Here is a 22737-nt window from a genome sequence, read left to right as displayed (position 1 = left end):
ATAAGAAATGCCACTAATAGAATAAAGCTGCAATTCTAGGACATAATACTTTGTGCTTCTCTCTATGGGCTATGGGACACGTCAGTGTAGATCAATGGTTGCAATTAGTCTAAATAAATCTGCAATAAATCTGTCAGTCAGAAAGGTTTTTTGTGTGTAGGTCAGTGTACCAGTAAAGGTGGGTTTGATCAACAATAAATAATTAACTGACAATGATCACGAATAAAAAATGTTTAGTAAAGAAGTTATTGTGAAATAACAGACTGGACAGATATTCAAATATTAATTGATTAATAAAGAGAAATAAAATCACATTGAAAAAATATTTTTGTGATGTAATGCTAATAGACTATGATTAATGGCAAAAAAACTACAACATAAACCTCAACATCAATATAGTGTGAATACAAAATCTCTTATCTCTATATCCCCCATAAAAATGAAAAAAACGTATCATGATATGCAACAAACGCGCACATGGGGGCATGTCGAGCGCACATGGGGGCATCCTCCGTATTCTAGCTGAACAAACTCATCTTTCATCCCCATCATCTATAGAACAAAACATGTGGATATACTGACAATGAGGGCTATTCAAATAATAACACTGACATTTTCTGATTCCAATGTGTGGTAACTGCCGCATCTAGGTTTCATGCACGCATGCGCATTAACAACAAAAACACACACCAATTTCCCATGTCCAGGGATGGTTGATGTCAAAAGCTATTAGACACCGAGCATGCAGCTGGGTGGTTTCAGTTGTATCGGTGCGGATGTTGCAAGCACAGAGGCTGAGGAATAACAATGCAATGCAGGTGATAAAGACTGAAACTGGGCATTCTTAGCCCAATGCTACAAATGATAAGGCACTGTGAAGTATTGGCTTGGAGCATTTGTACAGTGCACCACATGCGGAGCGAGGACTTTGTTTTATCCGTAAGGAAAGGAATGAGTTAAATTGGGTAAAAGGAGGTCAGGGTCCATATATTTACAGGCATAATGAGGTAACTTCAACAGAAATTGCTGTTTCCATCAAACTTATTTGTGGTGCCCATCAAAAACTATGCCGATTCCCCTTTTCATATCTTACCACGGAAGATTTTAAACATTTAATGGATTCATTCCAGGCTAAAAATAACTTTGCTTTGTGGAATGTCTGCAGCCGACCAACAGGAAGTCTGCCACATGTTCAGACTCGAGTTTCTCCCTTATATTTCACTTTCTAAGCTTGTTTAAATCACAAAAGAATGATTCATGTCTGCATTTGGCAAATCAAATGATCGGAATGCACAATAAGCCCAACTTACGGCTAACATCCAGCATTCAGACAGAAGCTTCATTGTCTTCTCTCTGATCGTGTTACTGTTCCTGTGTGAGCTTTAGCTTAAAACATGTAACCTGTCAGTTTTGTTTTGTTCGTCCAACTTTCACCTGCAGTATTTCAAAAGGCCCACATATGTAATCCTTCATTACAATTCTGTATAATAAAGATGATTGATACACAAGGGTTAGTTATGCAGCACAACTTTATGGCAGAAGATAAATGTTCAGAGTGGGTTGGTAGTGAAGGAAGTTTAAATGTGCTGGTTGTCAGTGTTTCTGTCAAAAAACACAGAGACAATACATGCTGTGCAATTAAATGTGAATCAAAACATGTGGCTCAATGGGATCAGCTGAAGGCTTTTGGAAGGACAGGATGCTTGTGGATTAATAAAAGAAGAGAACATAAGCCCGACAAGTGTCTATCTGCTTGGTCCAAGGAGATTTTGTCGGTCACCTCTGCTAACCTTCCTGAAGCTGACAGATTGAACATACCACAAGAAGAACAAAGGAAGCAAGAGAAGTTTAAAAAAAAAAAAAAAAAAAAACCCACACAATCTGGGGAAAACACCAACTATGTATTTGGAACTTCAACAAGATTAAATGAGTCCCGCAAGGACGAAAGACGGTAGAAGCGGGGGTGCTCGTTTGGCTCTGCATCCTCGGCGTTTTGATAGCGGTGTAGCCGTGTGTGCGGCGTACTTCTCTAGTGATGGTTGGTGATGAATTGCCCTTGCACCGCGTCTCTTCATGCTGGGTGCACCGCAGGGTTGAGCATTCACAGGACAGGTCCCCGGTTGCTGTGACTTCAGCGTTGCCCCGGGAGAGGGCCCATGGACAGAGAGTCCTCCTCGTTGATGGTGTCCAGCTCTTCGGGGTGCACGGCCTGAGTGATGAGCTGAAGCTCGTCAGAGAGCGTCTCGCTGCGGTACGCCACGCGGATGTCAGGGACGTTGGTACGGCGGATGTCGTTGCTCATAGGACCCTCCTTAGAATAGTTGGGGCCCAGCCAGTAGCTTTTGGCCTGGAATTAAAAGATAAAGAGTTTAGACACTAAAAACACAGAAAGACAAGCAATGGCTGAACTTGTAGTTATTCTTCTTAGATTCAAATGTCCCTCCCCTACAGAGGTGTCAAAAGTATTCACATTCATTACTCAAGTCGAAGTATACATACTAGGGTTTAAAAAGACTTCTGTAGAAGTATAAACCCCCTGTTATAAGGATGGGGAAACACTGAAATGGCAGCGGTCGGTTATCGCAACATTGGCCAAATAACTTTTCAGGCGTTATGAGCACCTGTTTATCAGCAGATAAAACCTATAGGGTGTCGGAATGGTATACTTCTCATCCAACCACAATCAAATTCACTCTATCCGGATGGCGCAATTTATCTGGATAGTTTTTTTTGTGTGTGTGTGTTTTTAAACGACGAGCCGGAATGAAAACATGCCAAAATGAAATAGGAGTTACAAAATGTATAAGGTATTTGTACTTTGTTACTTGATACCTTTGCTTCCCTTCCACTAACGGCTGTGAGGGGCATTGTTATGAATCCCAGAATACAGACGCAAAATAATAAAAGTCACCTTGATGAAAAACGGCAAAACGTTTAGGAAAGATGGAACAATTCATGAGGATTTAGAAGACAAACGCAGAGCTCAGAGTGTGTGACTCCACTTTCTGTATGCTAATAACTAGGCGCTGGCATGGTGCAACTACTGGTGGACGGACTACAAAAAGCATATGTTTAACTTCTTTCAACCTTATAATTCAAATGAAATAATGAGTTGATGGCAGAGCTATTATATTGAGGAGTGTACGCCAGCTGTTTGGATATACAAAATGAATTTACCTTGTGTGAAAACCCACTCATGAGGACACTGTTTCTTGCCAGCTCACACATGTCACAGGAACTTAGTTTCCACACCTGAGTAGCGATGCTGTACTCCTCCATCAGAGGCTCCTGAATCCAGAAAAGGGGAACACACAGAGCCTTGTCACATCTGACCGTCATTTTGCATTGTCCACCTTAAATGTGCAGTAGGTTACATGCGAAAGTCCTTTATACTGAACCTTGGTGAAGTGGAACTGAAGGGGATCGTCGGTGGACAGAGAGATCATGAGGCCTCTGGACAGGTACTCTGGCAACGGGTTGCGATGGTAACTGAGGAACAGGCTGTTGTTGCTTAGTGGTGACATGGCGATGCCAATCTGAGCCAGGTAGTAAAGATATTGCAGCACCGGTGCCTGATGGATGTCAAATAGAGAAAGAGAGAGCATGTGAAGAAAATTGATTCTTAAATCTATACTTATATATGTGGTACCCAATAGTTTGTACATCTCTTTGTGCTTCCTAAATTATATAGCTCTTCAATCCAATAGTTATAGACTTAAGCTTTCTGATCCCATCAGGTCTTAGAAAAGGGAAGTGTCAACAGAGATGAGCTTTTTAAGCAAGCTTTTGTAATTATTTTTTAGAAAAGAGCGAGCATTAATAAGAACAATGATATTACAATATGGTTCCATAGCGGTCTTTTAGATGCAACCTCCTGACCTTTCTGAGCAGCAGTCCATGGGAGATGTTTTCTGACAACATGAAACCTGACACCAGGTGGTGGACCGGACCCGCTTCCCCGCAGTGAGGTCGCAGCACAAACATGCGAAAGCCTCTCTGCCTGTGTCAGTCAAAGTTTACCACATTGGGACTTTGTAAGCGATCAAGCATTCAAACAAATAGATGTGCGGCCTAAGGAGGCTTAGAGTGTGTTATGAATGAGTCCATCTGGGCCCTACCTTCGCAGGTGGTTGAGCACAGTCATGTTGGCATAGGTGTAGTAGAGGTAGTAGGAGTAAGGAGGGTTGTCTTCTTCTGTCCAGTTCTCTGGCAGCGGACTGTCAAGATTGAAAATGTGGTGCTCAGGTTTAGACTCATCGTCCACGCTGTCAAAACCCACCACCTGGGGAAACACATGCAACAAACCGGTAGAGACAAACAGGACGGCCAGGGAGGGTGATCGGATTTCTTGGAGAGTGGTCCTCACGTGCTCCAGGAAGAGATGCAGCTCAGGATGCTTGCGCGGGTTGATTGTGGCTTCAAACAGAGGCATGAAGATATTCTCCAACATCTCCTGGAAATTAGCCAGCGTCTTCTTTGTTTGGTACACATCACTGGAGAGGTAGTGATCGTCTTTTGTTAATTTTAACCTATACATTTTAAATGTAGGTTTAACTGTAGAGGCGAGAAGAGCATCTCTCATAAAAGGACACAACTTCAGAATTTAGACTAATTCCTTTCGGTTCCTCTCGTCATTTCCGGCCCTCGACAACAGTGCAGCCTCAACAAAAAAGTAAAGTGGAGGGATAACTTACAAAAGACGGGGCACCTGGATGAGCCAGCGCACGTTATCAGAGTACACGCGATGTTTGAGGGCCCACTGAGCAAGCTTCTCCCATTCATTCCTGGAGCGGCCGTAGATGGACAGGCGCAGCTCAGAGTTCTGGTACTTACTCTCCTCCAGGTCGAACATCACCTCCTAGAAAAATAGGGACAGGGAGTATAAATGCATCGGTCTGTGTATGTATTGATAACATCTTTGGATGATATAATACAAATGGTTTATGAATTACTTCATACCTTGACTATGTGTGCAAAGTATTTTCCTTCAATGCAGTTGTCAGTCTTGATGAAGATCTCTCTCAGGATAGATTCTCCGATGGGGTTGTATTTGGCGTTAAATTTGTCAAACCGATGGAACGTGTTACGGTCCTGATGAGTGAACCAAAACCTGTCAGACCTTAATTTTTATCGATATCAAACGTATTTCACACAATTCCTCAAAAGTCTTTAGCACAGCTTTAGTTAGATACAGTTGCTCCCTCATCTATTTTTTTCTGTCTGTGCTATATGCTGCAACACCGTGGTCACACGCTTTGGTAAACAAACAATAGTGTCTCACCGCATGCATGTCAAGTGTGTCTACACTCAGGTCGAAGGCCGTCAAGTTCATGCTCTCAAACACCTCCTTGAGGGTCTGGCCTCGGCCGCGTTCAATGTGGACAATCTCCTCTGGGTATTTCTTCATGGATCGCTTGATGAATCGCAGCAGGTGCTTCTGATTCATGCAGGATGAAGCATGTATGTGTGTGTCCACCTGTAGTTAGGGCAGAGCAGAATATGTGAGAGGCAGATATCATCCACTTTGTTAAGTTGAAGAACATATTTTGGAGTTTGAATGATGTCAAAATAGTAGAGAAGGACTGACTTTGGTTGGCTTTTACCTTTCGTATGTTGTAGAAGTCTCTATGTGGAACTTTCTTCTGCGCTGCCAGCTCCTTCATCTCATTCAGAAGGATGTGCATCTGGAATTTAGAGCTCAGGTACTGTAGGCGGCGGTAGCAGAAAGACTTCCTGTTAACACCAGAGGAAACACAGGGACATTTCCTTTAAAATAAACATAGCATTTTGCCTCTCACATTTGTAAAATGGTTGTGCCAAAGGAAACCTCACACTGGGCCATTGATAATGAGGGCCATCATAACATTCATGTCTTCAATATACTCTGTCAGGTCAGGGTATGGCAGGTCCAGTTCTGTGCTCCTGAAAAGGAGAAGATAATAACAGCAACACAAACAGGACACCTTTTTCTTCTCATTAACATGTTGTCAGGTAGAAAACACACTTATCCATGTTGGTCCTCTTGGAGTAGACGTGGACGAGGCCGCCCACCATCTTGCAACCATATCCTGTGTCTCCCGGCATATTCTTGGGGTCCATGTCGTAGGGGTGTGTCTTTGAGACAGGTGGGTGAACGGGAGCGTCTGGGGATAAAAAGGGATTGACATTAATTATGTTATATATCCATGCTATATAGATTAGCTTTAAATTATAAACAATGAAATGGGACACAAATGGGAGGTTTTATTCCACAGTGATACTGAGAAACAACTGGGTTTTTGTTTAAAAAAAGTGTTTTTAAGCTTAAACACGGCCATCAGTTTTGGTCGAGGAAAATCTCCTTGGACAAAACTTACGTATTGTTAACTTATCCTACAGTTACAACACTTTGCTAGTAGTAAGTACAAACTGTTTTCATAAAGGCGGGGAACCTTGAAGAGTATAAATGTTAAAATATTAGAATATTAGGTAGTCTCATACATGTGGAATAGGTTTTAAATGCGCAGAAGGTTTGGAACATAAGCTTAGCTCTTTTGCTAAAGCGTAAATGCACTCTTTTAAATGACTCTCAGGTCTGACAAACCATCCAAAAGAATGCTGCTGCTGTTATATGGAAGGAGCTCAAATGCTGTCACCTTATCTTGGTTCCTATTTCTAAGTGCACAGCTTGGCCACAACTACCTGTGGTTTGTGCTGTGCATGTGTTGCTTTGTGTCCTTTCTGGTATTCACTTCCTCATGTGTATGTCTGTAACAGAGTAGGTTTGGTGTGGGTGTAAAATATACCAGCATCTACAGGGGTCTCGGCTATATCGTCATAGTCTGTCAGATCCAAAGGCTTCATCCCAAGTTCCTGCAGGGCATGAGCCGTGGTCTTACAAAAGGATTGCATGGATCGCTTTATGTACTTCTCCCGTATGAATAGTGCCTTCACCACGCACTTTGCAGCATCTACCAGATCAGTGAATGGCACCTGGGAAGAAATCAATACACAGTACAGGATCACCATCAGAGTTTAATGACTGATGAAAACTCAAATATCGCTCGAAAAAAAGTTCCTCACCCCACACTTCTCCTCCCCGGATATTGAAACCCGCTGGTATTCTCTTTCCAGTGGCAATGCCCTTTCCCTGAAGCCATCATCAACATCATCAAAACTCTTCTCCTGCATGTACCTTAAAGGAAGGCAGACAGTAAGTCTTGAGACTTTAAAACAAGAGAGGGGCAGGCAAAGGAATAGCAAATATAGATAGGGAATATGTGCAAAGAAGCACATTAGTGCGGTATATTTTGAAACAATGGGTTTGGAAAGTATTCAGATTACATTCTTTTTTACATGAAAAACAATCCTCATTTACATAAACATTCAAATCATCATTGTATATTTGATAGAAACATCACCAGTAGTAATGATTATTACAAGTAGTAATTGGTGCCCTTGAGGCAGAAATGAGCTGAATAGAGCACATCTACACTTCATTTCAAATCATATGTGCTCAAGATTGGGTATGTCAGTGTTTCAATCTGAATACATTTACAAGTACCCAAAAACATCTATGCTATGGGGCAATGGTGTTCAAAAACAAGTATAAAAAGAAAATCACTAAGTACAGAGAAAATGAATTAATCTGAATAATTTTCAAATCCACTGTGTAACAGCTAGTGAGATGTTATACACTTGAATAATTGACTTACAGAGTTGCTAAGTGAGCAACCTGCAAGACTCAGGGTTCACAGCACATTTTATTATGAAGAAAACAGGGGAAGTCAAATCAAGATCAAAATACAGAGTTTACACTTTCAAAAAAAAAAAAGAGTAAAAAAACAGGGTTTGGATTCATACATCTAGTCACCAGCAGGGGGAAGATCTATCACAATATGCAGCTAGTATGTCAGTGGTTGTAGAAAAAAGTGCTTTCAACAAACATTTCCTGAATACTGTTAAACTAAACATGCATAGTAATAATTAATTCAGGTGAGTGGCTGCAATGAACCATTGTAAAGAATATGAAGCAAATAGAGATGAACTGAAAGAAAATAACCAACCAAAGAGAAAATCGCTACACAAACCATGCATACTGAAGCAGATCTCACTCACTGTAGGTCTGCAGCACTGTCAATTTTCATGAAGTCCTGTTTGGCACGGAGCAAAATCTCTGGCTCAAGCCTTGGGGGTTTATGCAGCAGCGCAGGACAGTGCGGGAAAGACAGGGGCATCAGAGGTAGTGAGAAGAAATTAAGCACACAAAAGGCAGAGACCAGATATATGCACACATACAATATACATACAAACAAGCACTCTCTGTTTCTCTCACACAGATCTACATTTACATATACATTCAAAGCATAAGGTATTGAGGGATCAAGGAGACCAAAAGGAAATTATCAAGTTAGTAGTGGCCCACCCTGATATGTGAACAGGGGCTTGATGGGTGACCTGTAAGAGAACCACAAAGACAGACGGCTTATTGGTGCTGATGGCTTTGACCATGGCACCTGAGAGCGAACGCCCCCCCCCCCCCAAAAAAAAATAGTTTAGCATATAGGCAGATTGAAGAACAGAGCAGGTGCAATTTGCTGGCTAGCCCCGCCAGCGGATTGCTGAGGTTAGTTAGCCCACAAACTTGCATGGTGGAAGCTGGATAAGCATGTGTGCATTGGTGAAAACTAGACTAAGTGTAACACGTGTGGTTGGGGGACAGCGGTGTCTGTCAGAGATTATGATGGTAGTTTATTGCATTGGCTTTGTGTGTTTGCATTTTCTCACTTAATGTCCTGGCTGATTTGCCTCTCTAGGCGGTGCCGTCGCTCCTCAAGCTGTTCGATGGGGCTGTCCTCCGGGAACTCGTACGGTGCGGTTCGCATCTCACTTTCTGTCATACTGCGTGTGAACAGCTCCTTTGTGCAAACATAGATGTATGGGCTCATAAAACTGTAAAACAGGTCAACTTCCATGCAGCTGGGGACAAATGGAGGACTTTGGAGCTCACATGAGATAAGATTTATCTTTAAATAAAGTCGCCAAAAAGCCAAGTCAGATATTGATTTGATTGGATTTAAGTATAAAAACTTCAAAAAACGTGAAAATTTTTTAATGCATTTGGAAATATTCTTAATTTTGCAGATGAATTAACTGAGGCAAAGGCCAACTAGACAATGTCGTTATTTAACATATTGTTTATATTATTATTGAGGATGTATTTTCAGAACAAACAAATTCCACATTCAAACAAATACCAATAACAGCTAATTAAAATATTTGAATGGCAGTAGAGCAGCTAGATGGATAATAATCAACAGAGCGGCAAGTTAAGATTATTTAAATTATTACTTTGCTGTACCAAAAAACTTCTGATGTAATCACTGTGGCTTTTAATTCCTACCTCAGCAATCTCTTTGTATTTCTCCTCCATGGATGTTCGCAGGTCGATGGGGTTGTGTGTGGCAGAAACAGGCGTTCCTGGGAGGGATCTCTGGGATTTGATGGGCTTGGGCCCAGAAGCACCACACAGGTCTGTGAGAACAGTTAGTATGAAGATTGTTTTTAAAACAAAGATATTTGAGCAGTAATAAAAGAACAATTCTTTGTAGTACATGCAAATGTTCTTATTCATGTAAAATGTCAACAAAGTAAAACTTTACTTTCTAATGAATAAATTTATGTTCTAAGCAGGTTGCTTTTGGGCTATTTTCTGCGTTGTAATAATCCATATTGAACTAATCTTCCGTGTTGCATGGGAACAATCAAATTTAACAAAGTTGTCTCTCTTCCGCAAATAAACACGGCAACTTACTTTGATAAGTCAGATTCAGTTAAGTCACAGTACCTTCAGTACTTGACAAATGTATTCTTCAACCTCTCGATGAAGCATACGGTCAATGGGAAAGGGCCATATATCCATTTCACCGTTCTCAAAATGCCATATGTGCCTATGCAAAGGCTGAACTCTCATATTGATAAGGCATGTGCTTCACCATGTGAATGTTTACTATTGAAAGTACTTTCCTCTCTCAAAACACAGACACACGTATAAATAGACCCTTTATCGCATTCAACTCATCACAGCGTACAGCCAACGTCATGAGCAACGCGAAGGTGATGTTCAGATGCACGTGGATCCTCTGGGTGCTTTGCCGGCTCAGAGCTGATTCAATGGCAATGACAATTTCTCAAAAAAATAACAAAAATTAAATAGAGACGGACAAATGCATCAAAAAACTCAAAGGCGACAGGTACCATCCTTGACAGAAATAAACAATAATTTACACCTGGTTTACTAAAGATTACAACTTAGTGATTTGAGGAGGTGAAGATCAGTTCATTTTATGAATCAGTCCCTTCAGTCATACACATATACACCACTTACTAGAGAAGTTTCAGAAACACACATCAGATTTCAAAAGACACAACTAAAGGCAGCCTTACAATAGTTTTCAACACTAAGAAATTGTTCGACTCCATTCATCCCAGCATGGTGGGCGTAAGGATAGAGCGTGTCCTGTGCTGTACGGTGTGTAAAGCCCCCGGAAACAAGTGGTCTGGATCGAACGCCATTTGTGAAAATGGGCTATAAATATAAAGCTGACTGGACTTATAGTACGAAGCACAAACAAACCAAAACAATAGAGACAAGTAAATACAAACAAAATGGGCGGAACTCACAAAAGCAATTGCAGAGGAAAGCACAAATAATTATATTTGAAAAAAATCCTCGACTGACAAAAAAAAACAGTCAGGAGAAGAACTTGATTCTGTCACGGTTTGGGTTCATGTCTTTATTTTGTAGTTTCATGTCTTTTGTGTTCCTGGGTAACTTCACTTCCTGCCTTGGCCTGTCTTCCCCTGTGATTGTCTGCAGTGTCTAATCGTTTCCACCTGTGTCCAATCACCTGCACGTCCCTTATGTGTTTAAGCCCTGTGAGTCTCTTGTCTCGTCATTAGCTGTTAGGATGCCTGCTGCTCGCACCAATGGTGAGTCGAGTCGAGTCGAGTCGAGTCGAGTCGCGTCGCGTCGCGTCGCGTGGCGTATGTTGTGCCAGGTCCTTGCCTCGTTGTTTTTTCCCTCCTCCTTCTCGTCTTGGTTTTGTTGGAGCGATTTTGAGTTTTTTTGGATTTTGAGTTATTCTTGATTTTTCGACTATCTTTTTATTTCCCTGAACTCCGCATCTGAGTCCTCCCTCCTTGCTCTGGCACACCCCCCCCGTACTGGCAGATTCATTGAGTTGAACAATGTTAACTAGCCAAGTAAGGAGGGTACTGTTATTTTTCTTTCCCGTGTTATTAACAAAAATGTTTTGGAACACGATGGAGTTCAACAACAACAACACAGTGGGCTGCTTGTCCTTGTGGCAGATTTAAAATGTGCGTCTTTTTTGGGACAACACGTGGGGATCAACATGGGGGGAAAAAAAGGACCTTTTTCTAGCCTTAACCCTGTTATGTTGTTGTTGTTTTTTAAAACACTGTCGATCCAGATTGCACCCGAATGCATTTTGGCTCCGATGCTGTGAAACATGGCGAGGCTCTGGCCTCACCTCACAACACGCCGTTTATGTCTGAGTGCCTCTCTTCTATTTCCGAATGAATGCGTCAACCCATCCATCTCCATGTAGTCATTGTGAGATCAGTGAATAATAGTGACAACACTCTCCATCTGAGCCTTCTCTCACATCCCTCAGTCTGCACGCCGCCCACATGCATAACCCACTTGTTCCTTTGAACCCTGTCAGAGAGACATCCATCTAGGTTCCCCCTGATCATGCAGGATGAATGCTGTGGCCAAGTTGTCAAAGGAAATAATAGTATATAAGAACAATTATAATGATATGATATAATGGTTTGATTAAGGAATGTCACAGCAATGTTAAAACATATAAAATTAAACAAATATAATTTAGCCGTTGTTTAGATTGTGTTTCACTTCTACACATGACTTAAAAAAAACCAAAACACTTATTGATTACGGTTTGTTCTAAATTGTTAGCTTTGACAGCAAGTTGTAGAACAATAGGGAAACTATATAGTTACAATTTGATTGTGCTAAAAATCAGTTAACAAACAACATGAAAATATAGCAGAATCCTTCTTTTTGTTGTTACACAGCTGATCAGAGGTTTGTGCCTGTATCATAATTCAACGCAAGAGCTTATGTGTACGAATAATAAACCATTGAAACATGATCTAAAGGCTGTCTGTTCATATATGTTGAGATATTACATAGCAATGCAAATACAAGAGAGCCGTCGTTCTTGTAACGCCAGAGATATCCATAAAAAATATGCCAGTGTCCCACAGTAATATTTTAGTTCACTTTTAGGTTTTGATGCAGGAATTATGGCTACAATGTTTAGAAAGACATTTTTATTCATTCCATGAGCAGAAAAGAGATGGTGACACCACTTCAGGTGTTTCTTAGCAACCACAGATGAGAATAAACCTCTACTTTGTCTGGAACACATTATCAGAAGGAGGGATCAGAAGCAACATTAAGTAAATTTGCCAGCTAATACTACAGCTGATTTTCTAACATAGACAGACGACACAGATCTGACTCGACATTAGCCCACCGACACAGACACACAAAACAGATGCCAGCTGCTCTCACGAAAGCACTGCCCTATAAACATCAGGAGGGGGAGACACCAGCGAATAACGGAGTCCGTCTGCTTGCACAAAGAATAAGAATAAGATACGTATTGTCTCGGAAGCATTCTGCACCTCATCAGCCACTGAAGCTGCTGCTGGAGTCACCTGATTAATTGCACTAGTGCCAAAAGCTGCATGTGTTTTGTTTGTGTCTGAACACTCCCAAGGATTTCAGTGATTAATCCACTGGGTGTTATCACTGTTTCGTACTGGACTGTAGGAAACACCAGCCGGGACTAGATGCCCCAAATGCTCGCTCACTGCATCAGGCCCACTCTGCAAGAAACTGAGGCTCACATCTAACTTCCCGAAAAATTTGCAACAAAACACCGAAGACACACACATTTTCTATATTTCCTCTCTTTTGCCTCTCAGCTTATTCCAGTACACAACAGCTGTCTTTACAGACACCTCATCTGTCCCTAAGAGCTGGCTCCTGCAGTATTATTGAGCGCCATGCCATCGCACCGAACTGCAGTAACTTTTAGCAAGACAGCGTTTACATCAACATGCTTCAGGGCGCACGGGTTACAGTACCTCGATCCCACTCGGCTGTCCTGTTCTCGCAGTCTCAGCCACAGTCGCAGTGGTCTTGTCTGAGCCCTTGCGGGATGCTGGCACATGTAACTAGGCCCGGGACGATCGATGTTCCCTCCCCCCCGGCTGGCAATGGGGAGCAGTGAGAACGACAGCGGAGAGACGACAGCCACAGGATACGCTGCCTCCTGAGCTGCTAGGACAGCAGGATCAGACAACCCCCGCCTCCTCTTTTTCTATTCGTCTCTCCTGTTTTGACTGCCGCCACCTCCAGTGCGCTGGTGAAGCATTTTTTTTTCCCTCCCTGATTCACTCTCTGCCTCTCAGCTGCTTCCTGGATTACACCGGTTTTCAGTGGGCGAACAGTACAGCCTTCGAGCTCCTGGATTTAAACGCTGGTTTGGAACATACCAAGTGTCAGGAAGGGGGGGAGGGACTGGGGACCACTTTCGCTGCTTTTGTGCTATAAAATGGAGGAAGCCATGCATCCCTGGCCTCTTCCACTCCTTCACCACTTCCCGTTTCTGATTCATGAAGCAATACTACAATCACCATCCTGAACCTTAACCTTTAAACCACATTGGATAATGAATGGATGGATAACGGTACATAAAAAACAGTAGTTATCAGATGTTTACATTCAATGTCTTCGGTGTGACCTCTTGTGTTTGGGTTAGTGTTAAGTATAAGTACGAGCATATGTTTGTGAATATGCACGTGTGCTGATGAGCACGTAACGCCAGGGCAGGCTGCTTCCTTCCTCTCTCACATGGCGGCTGTCTGTGCGGTACTATGAGTCCACAACTCTGATAGGCTTTGTTTTATGTTGAATAAAGATTGTCAAGGAATTTCTGTAGATGGGGGTCAAACAGATCTGTGCACACACACAAATCTGCATGAAAGAGACATAAGTTAAAAGGTAAGTTATTCATCACACGCAAATAATCCAGCTGGAGAAAGTCCAGTCAACAATACACAGGCATGGATGACACTACGATGATGTGTCGGACTCATAAGTGAGTTTCTTTTTATCTTTCCTCCCATCTCAATATCAGTCAGAGAGATTTGTGAGCCATGTGGTTTATGTTGTAGTTGGACTTGAAGGGTAAAAGTGGCTTGTTGCCCCGGCCCTGTCAGTTCTGCAACATCTTGGATGATGAAATACAAAAGATTATTTGTGTAAGGCAAAAATTATCATGAATAAATAAGAATTTTGAAAGTGCTGGAAGTACATGGCTCCTGAGTTGGATAAAGTCCTCATTCCATGCATAACTGTGGTTCTGGTGGTGGTGGTGCTGGTGGGGGAGTACATTTTTGAGGGTGAAAAGCTTAAAAATATTTGCAGGATAACTGACCAAAATAGTTATGTACTTTCTTCCTTTTATTCAAAGAAAAGAATGAATTACGATGTTTTGTTTTTGTTGAGCATGACATTGGTCTGGCCAAAGTCAGTTGTTGCATCAAAATAGGCAATTATTTAAGTTACTGAATACACATAATTATCTTGATTTGTGTTTGTTCTTTTGAATTGTAAACATAAACCTCACCATTTGATAAAAGATATCACATTATGTAATAAAGTGCTTGTTGGGATTTCTCACGCAACATATCCCGGTAAACCTTTACGGGCATGAGAAATTTGTAATGTTAAATTTCCGGTACTTGTTTGGAGTAAATTAGATCGGTCGATTAATCTATGAATCAGATTTTTTTTAAACAGCATCAATTTCCAACCCTTTATTCTAAGACATAACTCCAAATTCACATTGCAAAAATACTTCCGAAAGTACAGGTTGCTCCTTGAACATAATAAATAAATAAATAAATAAATATATAAATAAAGTAAAGAAAAAGAAAAATCAGAAAAATGAACAGGATATGTTTCGTCACAACTTGTTCTCTACACTACACTCACAGACGCACACACTCACTAACTCTCACACTCACTTCGAAACACACCCCCATGTTCACTGAAAGGATTACCATCACTGTAGTGCAAGTTAAGTAAATGTATACATCACATCGAACTACAGCTAAATAACCAAGTGCTATGAGATGAATGTAAAATGGCATTTGTAAACAAATGCATTAGAGGCTTCTCAGTTAGCCGCGCTGGTTTAATGGATCGCACTAGCTGTGTCTCAAAGTCGTTAGGCTGCAATGTTTCAGCCTGTGGTTTTTGAACCGCAGCTTGAGCTGTACTGGTATCACCTCTGTTGTTGCCACACATGTTGTTGTCAAGACATGAATCAACAGACCACGGGGGAGTGGCTCCCAGAGGACACAAGGGATACCATTATTCTTAAGGCCTGTGAGAAACCAACCAAATCTCTAACCCTGTACAGAAAAAGCACATTCAAACTAAATACTGATGTGTACTTAACAGTCACACTGATGCTGTGTACCTCTCTTCCTAAGTCCACCAGGAAAGTTCTTAAAACAATACCTCCTCCCTGCAACCCGTCAGAATGCAAAAAACAATGGCCAAATACGTCCATATACACACGCTTGAATGTACATGCAAACGGCCATTGCATACACAGGGAGGTTCTTTGAAATGAATCTTAAACACATGCCATTCGCCCCCTTGTGAGCGGAGGCGAGTGTTGCTTCACGGAGATGGTTAAGTGATAAACACATGCACAAAGACGCAAACTCACACGTGCAAGCACACGATTCCTTACGAACATCTCTACTTTGGGAGACTTGACTCACCAAGCTTAGTTTTTTATTTTCTTGTTTGTTTGTGCAATGACAGAATATTATAAATGCTAAATTGTCTAAAGACAGTTTGTATTAATGAAGTCAATGATTTACATTTACGTGTGTGTGTTAAAAACAACGAGATCATTGTTTGCATCTTCTTACCATGCATTAGTGGAGATCATTAAGTGACCAGGGCAGAGGTGGGCGTGGGATCCACTGACTCAGTGAGGTCACAGGACAATAAATAGCTGCTCAGGATCCAACCATCAGCTGACGCTGGTTCATCCGTGATAAGTGAGGTGCTTTAAATGAAAATGGATCTTCACACGCAGCAATGTTGAGAGCAGGGACAGACCAAAGCAGCAAGCTTAACTGTCCTTGAGGAATTAAATACAAACTATCGTACCCTTGTTATGAGCATGTATGCTGTGTGTGTTTGTACATGTGGTGTGCGCTTATGTTGGAGTGATGTTTGAAGGGACAGAAGCAAATAGCTGATTAACGTGTCCCAGCAACAACAGGCCCACCTGTTGGCGACACAGCTTCCCAGGTCTTGATTCATGGTCCTCCAAAATCCTTTTTCCAGAAGTGATACGCGTCTTCTGTTACACCGGGAAGCAAACACGCTATTAATAGCAAAAGAAAGTCCAGGAATTTTCCACCCAAACAAAGAGCGAACTGGTCCTCACTCAGGTCTGACAACCAAAGACCCAGGACACTGACAACCAGCCACTTGTCTAAACTGATGGTCTGACTGAAACCAAGCACTTTTGTTTCGAGACTCCCTCTAGTGGTGCAATGGAAACAGGCAGATCAGTACTTATTAAATGTATTATCACATTTTACCAGTCCTCATAAAGCGCATGCCTAACTGCAAATGTTTGATAAAACAGTTAGTTTTGCCATGTACTTCAGTTCTTTGGCTCAACTGTGCATCCACTGGTTCTATCAATGCTCTAAAATGTACCATTTTACCCCTACCATAACTCCTACAATACCACGTGCAATCTCAACTGTGAATTAATGGGGCAGTGTCTCCCAGTGTCAAGTTTCAGGTTGTGCAGGTTAAAGTGTATGAGACAACAATGTGCTAACAGTTGAGCAGGAAAAGCCACCTGGGTAAAAAATAACGAGCCCACATGACTAAGCAAGTGTCACGGTTTGGCCTCGCTTCCTGTTTTAGTTTGAAGTTTCATGTCTCTTGTGGTCCTGGGTTAACTTCACTTCCTGCCTTGTCTTGTGATTGCGTGATTGTCTCCACCCGTGTCCAATCACCTGCACCTCCCTTGTGTATTTAAGCCCTGTGTGCCTGTTGTCCTTGGTCGCGTCATTGTCTATATGTCCCTCGTCGTTGGAGCACGTTATTGGTTTTGTTTTGTGGAATAAAGAGCACTTTGGATGGAAGAAACTCTGCGCCTGAGTCCTCACTGCAGCATGCCCCAGCCGAAGTGTGACAGCAAGTTTGTAAAAAGAGAAAGCACAAACAATTTAAGAGACAAGTCCACAGAGACATACATGCCATGACGAGAAAAGGATTTCTGCTCAGCCACAACAGGGGGCTGATCACCAGATAGCCTACAGATGGAAGGTACGGAGGGTAGTGTCACGTTAAAGGACAGTAAGTTAGTTAAGACGAAATAAGGGCCTCTGCATGAGATCAGATCACAACGGAAAGTGCAGCAGTGACTCATGCAAAAGAGAGGAATTCCCTTCACCTCTCTGGCAGATTTGAACAACCTCTATACCTCACATCATATAGCTTTGGCTGCAAAGCTGAGACATTACATATTCTGCTTCATGTGATGCAATAATGGTCCAGAGGGAGAAAGCCACCTGCAGGCAGAAAAAGATTCCTGCAGATGAGAAAACTGCAATCGATGTTTCCTCCAGCTAACAAAACCCCAACACTAACACACTGCAGAACTGGTTGTGACGGAGTGAAGGAGATAAAAATGTGTATATTTCTAACGGTCACTACAAGATGTAAAGCAGTAAATACTTAGGGTTTCAGTTCATGACCTGGATTGAACTACTGCAGCTACAGTAGATGTTTCTGCGACAGAAATCCTGGCATGGACAACAGCAACAGAATTGTAATGGGCTCTTATGACAGACTGGAGTGCACTGGGTTCAGTCAAGCGGCTAATTGGGAGGACTTAAATAACTGCATGGATGGAGAGAGCTCTAAGTTATTTATTACTGCAGCAAAGACGGCTTCCTCAGCGCTACGCAATCCCGTGTTTCCACATGAGTTCCTGCTCGCGATCGGCTGCGGCAATTCAAACACTCGACATTCGTGCCGTGGCTTTAAATGAAATCGACGGTAACATTTAATTGACTTTAAGATACATTGCTGCACAAACTTCCAACAAATATCTTTATTCATAGAATGGCAGCTGAGATTGAACTAAAAAGTTTCACTTTTATAAATCTAAGTCAAGTAATGAAGAACTGTTCTGCTTTATAAAGGTTGCCATTCCATTGTTATTGTGTTTAAAAATCCCAGAAGTCAAAGCAAACAATTTAGTACCCAATGAGACGGATTTAAAGTGTAGTTATCACATCCGGGATGCTAATGGAGGAATCCCACTATAATGTGATACATTGAGGTGGGACCGGGGGGGGGGGGGGTCTAAGACCGTTGGGGAGGTGCTCTTCGTCATGGGAGAGGTGCAGTGGAAGTGAAGATAAAGCGACCCCACTGCTCTGCGTAACCCACCACGATGAGATATGGAGAAGCCCGTGGACACATGATAAACTGTTGTTGCTACAAGAGGCCCAATTAAAGGCAGAGTATCCCTCTACAATCCACGATTCACCTATCGTCATTTTATCCCTGCTTTTATAATGCTCAGGTTGTTCAACCATGGGGAAGAAATAATCAATATCATGACTGGTGCATATCTATTGAAGCGGACACAACACAAGCGTTAGCAAAATGAAGATCCTGTAGTACCAACCTGTGTTTTTTCATCAACCTGCATTATATTACGGTAACTCAATGTTTTAAAGTGTGGTGATTCATGGTGTATTTTTAAAGTGTTGTCCACACTTACTGCTTACTGCTTAGTTTAGAGTGGACAAAATTTACTGACTAAAAGAGGAAACTAATCAACAACTTCAGCTATTGAGTGATCATTTCACTGAAATACAGTTCCCACTATGTATGCATCACCAATAAAGGAGTTGGCAACTCTTAGAACATCTGTGGTTTGGTCCGCATTTGAAAAAACATTTGAAAAAACATTATAAAACAATAGAAACGTAAAAACAATGTTATTTATATATTTACCCAGTTGCAGAACTAGTTCATAAAGTTAAAATATTCTTGATTGTGAATTGGATTACAGTTCCACATATACATCAGTCAAAGCTTCAAACAAACTAAACAGAAGTCCCAATCAAAAGATTAAAACCTAAGCTGAGCTACAAACTAGAGTAGTAGTGGTGGTTTCCTCTAGAAACTCAGCATCCTTCCTTACTTTGAATTGAAATGTCCTCTACAAATAAAATTGCCTTGCCTTACTGCTCCTGCAGAGCTGCATGTATTATTAAATGCCACGACACAAGAATCCTTGTAACATCTCAACCCCCGTTCATCAAACAGCTGTGGACTCACTCATTCCTCCACGGGACCCCTCTCCCCTACACTCACCAGGGCTGGTGGTGCTCTGCAGGCTCCCCCTCTTACAAAACGGGGATTTTGGTTTAGGCTTCCCTTGTCCATCATTTTGAGAGGAGGAGGAGGTGGAGGAAGAGGATGACATCTTGCTGACTGTGCCTCTGTTACTGCTGGAGTCAGAGCTGCTCGGTGGCCAGCAGAGGGAAAACAGAGCACTGACGCTGGGCAGCGGGGCGGCACGGCCCATACTGGGCAGGGAGAAGATCCTCTGCATAGTTGGCTCCTCCTCCTAGCCAGCAGCAGGTCAGCAGGCATGCATCACAACGACGAGCTGAAAGGCCCTTGGTGGCGGCTATCCGCCTCGGTTTCCCTGGCAACCAGGGAATGAACGTCCCATTGCCGATGCGGGAAGAAACAGTCCCACAGGAGAGGTATCAGATTTCAGATATATGTGTGCATCTAGCCGGACAGCACAGAAAGCGTGGAGACAGCTGAGCACCGAGGTAAGTGAAGAACAAAAGTCTTCCACTGATTTAAAAATAGAAATTAGAATGTGCGTCCAACGCAAAGAAAAAGGAATCAGAATGAACGGCAAGCCACCAGAAAAAGACAAAGAATTCACATCCGTCAGAGTGGACGGGCATAGAATTCAGCGAGCCGGCCTGTGAATTCACAATCTTCTTTTCTGGAAAGTACTGAGGGGAGTCTGGCAGCTTAATACACATAGCAAGGCCCACCCGGACATGATGTGCTATAAACAGTGCTAACCAATACCCAGCGAGGCTGGCAATGTGACCGTAAGCACCGCTTCCTCTGGAGGGGCTTATGGATATATTAATATAATAATATTATTATAAACTTCTGTTAAAAGTATTGTAACCACACACACTTCAACTTCCGCTCCGAGTACTTTTCAAAAGGATAAGATTTCCATCACTCTCTTTTGAAATTAGAATTGTCATGTCAATAATAAAAACTGATTGAAAACTGCATCACATCTGTTGTAAATCCCTGATATTAACTTTGGCCTTATATTGTATTTTGGAACTTTGCTATGCCGTTGCTTGATAGGGTACTCAGAGCTAAAAGAAAAAGTAAAGATTCCCATCTAGTGGTAAAGAAACTGTAATGCGGTCTGACATAGACGGAATCCTCCTTTTGTGGGAAATCAATTTGCTCTTCAAAAGGCTCCAGTTTAGAAGCTGTCAAAATAACAAAACAAGGATTCAAGTAATAATAATTCATTAATTTCCTTATTGATGAGCGTCTAATTAAACTTGAACACTTTATAATACAACTGAATTTATGATGCAACTACAGGATTAAGCTTAAATGTTCAGCAAGTTATTTGGTCGCTACAACTGAACTTGATCAAGTGTGAACAAGATGCTTAAAAACTGTGCCTGAGATAAAGCTCCAAAATCATAATCATCTTGAATAAGCAAAAAACCTCCTCTGAAAATATGTTCTGGTGGGTGAATGACATGGAAGGATTGAAGATTTTCCAAGTTCAAATAAAAAATGTCCAGGCGTTTCCGTAGTCTAACCCAGTTTTTCGAGCTGACACTCACCATCTATTGCAGCAGCAGCAGCAGCAGCAGTAAAGGATATAAAACACGGCCCTAGTTTGATCTGAAACAAAGAATCTTGACTAATCCCACTACCATGTCACGCATTTTACTCAAACCAAATTAATAAATAAATCCTGGAAGAAGAAGGCAAATATGTAAGCCTGCTGGCTCCAGTTTGTCCTTCTTTGGTTTGTTCTTCCACTCTTGTGTTTGGTTAAGCCTCTTTCTACTGGAACCTTTGGCTAAAATGAGACCACTGCGCACATCACTGGCTGATTTAGGATTTTTCCCCCACTCCTTCTGAGCAAAGCTCATGGAATTCAGCAATGTGACCATCAACCAAATAACAAATGGGTCCTCTCTTATTAAATGCAAAGACTTTCATAAGAAATGTGAAATGTATAACACAATCAAACCTAATCTAATCTAATTTAGATCACGTCGCCAAAAAAAAGCAGGGCTAATTGTCAGGACTTATTACAAAACTGCTACTTGATCTTTTTCGCGTTACTTAGTTTTTTTCTAGTTTTGTTTCCAATACTATTGCAATTAAAAGTTCACACTATGCACTCTTTGAGAAGAAAACCCTCAACTAATTAGAGACATAGCGAGCATTTATAAGATGGTTACCATTAAAACACCACATCGGTCATAACATAGTTATAGACAATTTTACTTTTACCCAAACTATTCTCGAAAACAATAATTTAACATGCTATGTGTGTTCTTTCCAAAGCACGTAGCACTCATCTTAAGAGTAGTAGTTTTACAACATAACGTTAGTCAAATCTATATCCAGTTAACGTTACTATTTGTTTTTTATCAAAAGGCAGTTCTGTACGCATTGAGCGTGGTGCGATATTTTAAATAGACCTTTGAACGTCATATATTTTGCTTTGGTATAAGAAGTGGCACCAGTGTACATCTGATGACGTACAGGCATAAACATTAATGGAGGTTTATGTTGCTGTAAGCAGACACTTCGAGACATTTTAGGCTAAACAACAAACAAACACAATGATGACGTTAGGTGTTCTGAACGGTATTTGCACTTACCACCGGACATTGTTGAGGACCAGCCGGGATTCAGCCCGTTAAGCACCTCGAGAAGGGGGGAAAGTCCTGAAGGAAAACACACGGCGACGGAGGGCGGCACGGAAGATTTAGCTAGCTACGGGTGTTACACCCCTAATGGTTACCCTACGTGTGCGTGTTTGTATTTACCCGACATCAGCAGATGTGTCTGCGCCCGTTTCCTGATTCGTCACACGTTCACAAACATATCGCTGAAAATCTAGAAACACATCTGCTGCTGTCGGGTGGACCCGGGTCGTAAGACCGGTGCCCTGCCCGTTAGATAGCGAGCTGATAAGCTATCATCAGAGACACCTCTTATTTATGATTAACTGTCCTGTAGAGGTTTACTGTCGAGCCCCACTGTTACCACAGTGGTTTAAAGTTCAAGTTAACAATTTAACACAAGTTGTAACCTCCGAAAACGTCACTAACTTTTAACTTCGCGTTTTAAGTTCGCTGTTACTTAACGTGCAATGTCTGTTCCGTAACGGTGAGCCGTTACTTCCTGTCAATTAACGACGTCGACTGAATTGAAAATCTAGTCGAGATATTATTTAGCTAACTAATCTTTACCTTTGC

The 22737-nt window shown here is 41.8% G+C and overlaps 1 protein-coding gene across 3 annotated transcripts; it reads right to left on the bottom strand.

Moving 5' to 3' along the window:
* Window positions 1–323: 323 nt before the first annotated feature.
* Window positions 324–22549, bottom strand: LOC119229502 (AMP deaminase 2). 3 transcript variants are annotated; one of them, XM_037489914.2, is made up of 18 exons: window positions 22138–22549; window positions 9383–9513; window positions 8767–8897; window positions 8098–8166; window positions 7063–7174; window positions 6786–6972; window positions 6005–6143; window positions 5833–5922; window positions 5604–5733; window positions 5282–5476; window positions 4960–5091; window positions 4695–4858; window positions 4367–4493; window positions 4119–4282; window positions 3880–4000; window positions 3399–3572; window positions 3178–3288; window positions 324–2347 (listed from the first exon to the last, which is right to left on the bottom strand). In XM_037489914.2, the coding sequence occupies exons 1-18, from the start codon at window positions 22145–22147 to the stop codon at window positions 2132–2134; spliced, it is 2403 nt and encodes an 800-aa protein (XP_037345811.1). In that variant the 5' UTR covers window positions 22148–22549; the 3' UTR covers window positions 324–2131. The 3 variants fall into 3 exon arrangements, with proteins under 3 accessions (XP_037345811.1, XP_037345809.2, XP_037345812.1); XM_037489912.2 differs by lacking the exon at window positions 22138–22549 and adding an exon at window positions 19544–19830; XM_037489915.2 differs by lacking the exon at window positions 22138–22549 and adding an exon at window positions 13183–13509.
* Between the last annotated feature and the right edge of the window lie 188 nt (window positions 22550–22737).

Source organism: Pungitius pungitius, chromosome 8, assembly GCF_949316345.1.
Source record: "Pungitius pungitius chromosome 8, fPunPun2.1, whole genome shotgun sequence".
Taxonomy (NCBI): Eukaryota; Metazoa; Chordata; class Actinopteri; order Perciformes; family Gasterosteidae; genus Pungitius; species Pungitius pungitius.
Note: the sequence above shows the minus strand (reverse complement) of the source record. Positions and strands in the feature narration are given on the sequence as shown.